This window comes from Diplotaxodon limnothrissa, linkage group LG14 (genome assembly GCF_057381915.1).
Source record: "Diplotaxodon limnothrissa isolate DT_005_m linkage group LG14, D_limnothrissa_male_GT1.1, whole genome shotgun sequence".
Classification (NCBI taxonomy): domain Eukaryota; kingdom Metazoa; phylum Chordata; class Actinopteri; order Cichliformes; family Cichlidae; genus Diplotaxodon; species Diplotaxodon limnothrissa.
The window spans coordinates 19,203,678-19,207,593 of record NC_140609.1 but is presented as its reverse complement, the minus strand read 5'-3'; the positions used below and the strand labels follow the sequence as shown (position 1 = coordinate 19,207,593).

Below are 3,916 nucleotides of genomic sequence, written 5' to 3'. Positions count from 1 at the left end.
CGTGTATGCTGTATCAATCAATCAATCTTTATTTATAAAGCACTTTTCATATAAAAAATGTAGCACAAAGTGCTTTACATAGTTAAAAGCAGCCCACCCCACCCTCCAACTCACTCCCCACGCTCTGCACGCTCTGTATGCATTTTGTTCATTCCTAAGTTGTGAGTCTACACCAGCCAAAATACTGTCTTCAGTTATTAACATCTGAAATAGTGAAGGCACTTAAAAAGTAACAAAAAATTAGCTGGTTTTTCCAGAAAACCTCCAAAGCTTTTCAGAAGTACTTAACAAACCCGTTTCCGCTTTCCCTCCCAGGCTTCTAGACTTCTGATTCGCCAACATTTCTACACAGTTAGGATTTGGCATGTTCTTGGCAGCGTTTGACTTCGTTCTTTGGGTTTACATGTGGACGGAGTTGATTTTAGCTAGAGTTCTCTTTTTGGGGAGAATTAACTTATCTCTTTTGAAACAAAATATCCCTCTGCATTTGAATTGAAAGTGTATTATGTTCAGCTGATGCTGAATACAAATGTAATTGAAATAGAATTACCTAAAGTAAATGAAACATTAAGTAAATATATGTTTAAATATGTGACTGAATGTTCAAATGTGGTGGAATTAGCTATTTTCACATTAACTGAAAAGAAGAAAATGCTTTGAAGTGGTTTTCAAGTTTAACTTATAAACTCCGTAAAATGACATACACTAAAGATCAAGCGTTTTAGAAAACCCCAACTTTGTTTTATTTTATTTTTTTATTGAAAATTCTGCAGTTTGTCTCATTGCACTCTGAAATAAAAGCATAGTACAAATAAGCAATTGGAGTTTAAAAAGAAATAATGGAATCAATTTATAATAATTTATATAAACTTTTGACTGTTCAAAGTAGCCATCTTTGGCAGATATAACAGCTGAACACACCCATGGCCTTCTTTCTACAATAGAAATCAAAGGTTCTTCAGAAAGTTCTTCCCATATCTGTTGCAGAAGTTACCATAAATGTGTGGCATTGTATGTACGTTTGCTTTCACTCTTCTGTCCAGTTCATCTCAAAACAACCCAATGTGGTTTAAGTTTGGAGGCTGTGCTGGCCACTCCATGTTTTCAAGCTTACCATCTTGTTCTGTTTTTCCTGAGGTAGTTCTGTCATACCTCGGGCTTGTGTTTTGGGTCTTGCTGTAGGATGAACCCATGACCAAATAGGTACATACCAGAGAATATTGGATGGGGCTGCAGTGTACTGCAGTAGCCAATTTGGGTCAGGGTGCCTCTCACTCTGTACAAGTCACCAACCCTGGATCCAGCAATACAACCCCAGACATCACACTTCATCCTCCATATTTGACAGTTGACACCACACACTGTGGAACCATCCTTTCGCCTAGTCAACGGTGTACAAAGATCCTGCGTGATAAACTGAAGATTTCACATTTTGATTGACCAGTCCATAAAACCGTCTTCCTGTCTTCAGTAATCCACTGTTTTATGGCCCAGGCAAGCCCCTTTGTTTTATTCTGACGTCTTACCAGTGGTTTTCTTGCTGCAACTCGTCCTGTCAAACCTGCAACTTGAAGTCTTCTCTTCAGAGTTGAGACTGAAACTTAATATGCTTACTATGACCACTATTAAGCTGTGATCCTCTGAGCCGCTTATCATGGAAGCTTTCAACTCTCAGACACTTGTCCTCTGATTCAGTTATGGCTTTGGGTCTGTCAGATCTCTTCCTGTATGAGTTTAACCCAGTTTCTGAGTGCCCTTTGATGGTGAAGGAAACTGTACTCACTGACACCTTGACTTTCTTTGCAACTTCATTGTAGGAAAGACCTACCTTTTTTAAGTGGTATGATGGTCCGTCTCTCTTCCATTGTTAGTTAATAATAATAATAATAATAATAATACATTTTATTTATAGGCGCCTTTAAGACCCTCAAGGTCACCTTACAATAAAACAAGAACAATCGCAGCAAGAAAATATAATAAACATGGAAAAGTTCCCCTTTTCACACCATTTTTTTGTAGCAACACATTACTTTCTACAGCACAATACCATTCTACTGATGCACACAAGATTATGGCACCACAGTGTGTTGCAAGACTGCTTTTGTGCAGTCAAAGGGGGTTGTAACTAATCCCGAAAAGTTGCACCACTTGTAACAATGAGTAGCACCAACTTTCAAGGCTTGATCAACCTCCATTGCTGCAGAACAGCTTTAAATTCTTAACCCATTTTGTGTTCCCTGAAAAAGACTTTTTTGTATAATTCTGAGATCTAGAATTTTCAGTTCTTTTTCTACGCTCGGTGTTTCACTACGGGAATTACTCCAATGACAACATGTCTGTCTATGACAGACATGTCGAGCCGTGCTCAGGGCTCCGCCCCTTCATTCTAACACGGCTGACCAGCCCCTCCTAACTCATTCTCGCTTTCTTCCCGTGAGAAACCTGGTTTTAGCTAGCGAGGTAGCCGACGTTGTGTAACTCGGGCTAACGCATTACGACGAGCTATTTTTTTCAGTGTCCGGCTAGCATTAACTTGTTAGCAAGCCACAAACCATATTAGCATCTCACTAGCATTAGCTTGTTAGTCAACCTACGGTTTGGTTAGTATTAAGTTGCTAGCGGAGTGCAGCTAAGATGACACGACGAGCTGACTCCCGTGGCGACTAGCTCGGATTTAACCCCCGCTGCTAGTCCTAGCTACGTACGGGCTAACGTGTCGCGATGAGCCTTGTGTAGGCTAGTCTCACCCCTTTCCGCTAACCATGTCTACGGCTCCTACCCCCGCCAAAGGGTCGGAACCGAAGGCCAAAGAGGCTGTATCCCGCCCATGCCCTGCATCATGCGGTGCCACCATCTCGGGCAGGAACCCTCATCCAACGTGCATTGTCTGTATGGGTGCCAAGCATGCTCAGGCTTCACTGGCAGACCCCCAGGGATGCCCACACTGTGCGTTGATGCCAGAGAAAGTCCTGGAAAGGAGGCTGAGGGTAGCAGTAACGAACAGTCAGGACCCCTGCCTGTCGGCTGCTACTGCTATGAGTGATATCCGTCATCCGCGAGCCTCCAGCTGGGCAGACATGATGGAAGAAGAGTCCCCGCTCATGCCCCCATTGTTCGAGGACCTTCTCGATCAAAATGTGGGCAAGCCGGGTGGCGAAGATGCGGAGGGCGATGCCAACTCCGACCTCCTCAACCTAGAGGACATGGATGAGGAGGAGGATGACTCTACCTTCCCTCCTCAGCAGTCCAGGCCACCGAGTGGGGCTGAAGTTGCACCCCCGGAGGACAGCTATTTGTACGAGGTCTGCAAACGGGCTTCTACCAAGCTAGGCATCCCATGGCCAGCTGCCCGGGATACCGAAGGGGCAGAACGCGACCTGTATGATGGCAAGAGGCTCCCACCAGCCCTGCTGCCATCAAAGCAGCTTCTGCCAGCAGTCTCTGCCTGCATGAAAGAAATGAGTCACTCCTGGTCAAGCCCTTTTAAAAGCAAGCTTCCGACCAAGGGCTGCTCTAAGCTTGAGATCCAGGGGATGGGTGAACTGGGGCTGACTGAACCCCCAGCAGTGGAGCAGGGCAGTCTCAGCTTCTTCTGGCATTTCTTTGCCCAGCAAGATGGATTGCTTCACGGCATCTATTTATCAAAGGATGTACAAATATGCTGCACAGTCAGTATGCTTGCTTAATGCAGTCACACTGCTATCAGCATATCAGGCAGAAATTCTGGAAGACATGAGCCGTCAGCTTGACTCTGGTTCCCCAAACCCAGCTCTCTGAGATGAAATCTGCGTGGTTAATGAGCTCATTCTTCGCTCCTCCAGGGGAGCAGTCCAAGGGTGTCGCAAGTTATGGGCCTTGCAGTCTCGGGTGAGAGAGCCTTGTGGCTAAACCTGTCAGGCTTAGGTGATGCTCAGAA

The 3,916-nt window shown here is 44.7% G+C and overlaps 1 protein-coding gene across 1 annotated transcript; it reads left to right on the top strand.

Moving 5' to 3' along the window:
- The first annotated feature begins 2,762 nt into the window (after positions 1-2,762).
- On the top strand, positions 2,763-3,686 carry LOC146618729 (uncharacterized). Its single transcript, XM_085370108.1, has one exon. It carries the CDS (start codon positions 2,763-2,765, stop codon positions 3,684-3,686), a length of 924 nt encoding a protein of 307 aa, XP_085226234.1.
- Positions 3,687-3,916: the final 230 nt, after the last annotated feature.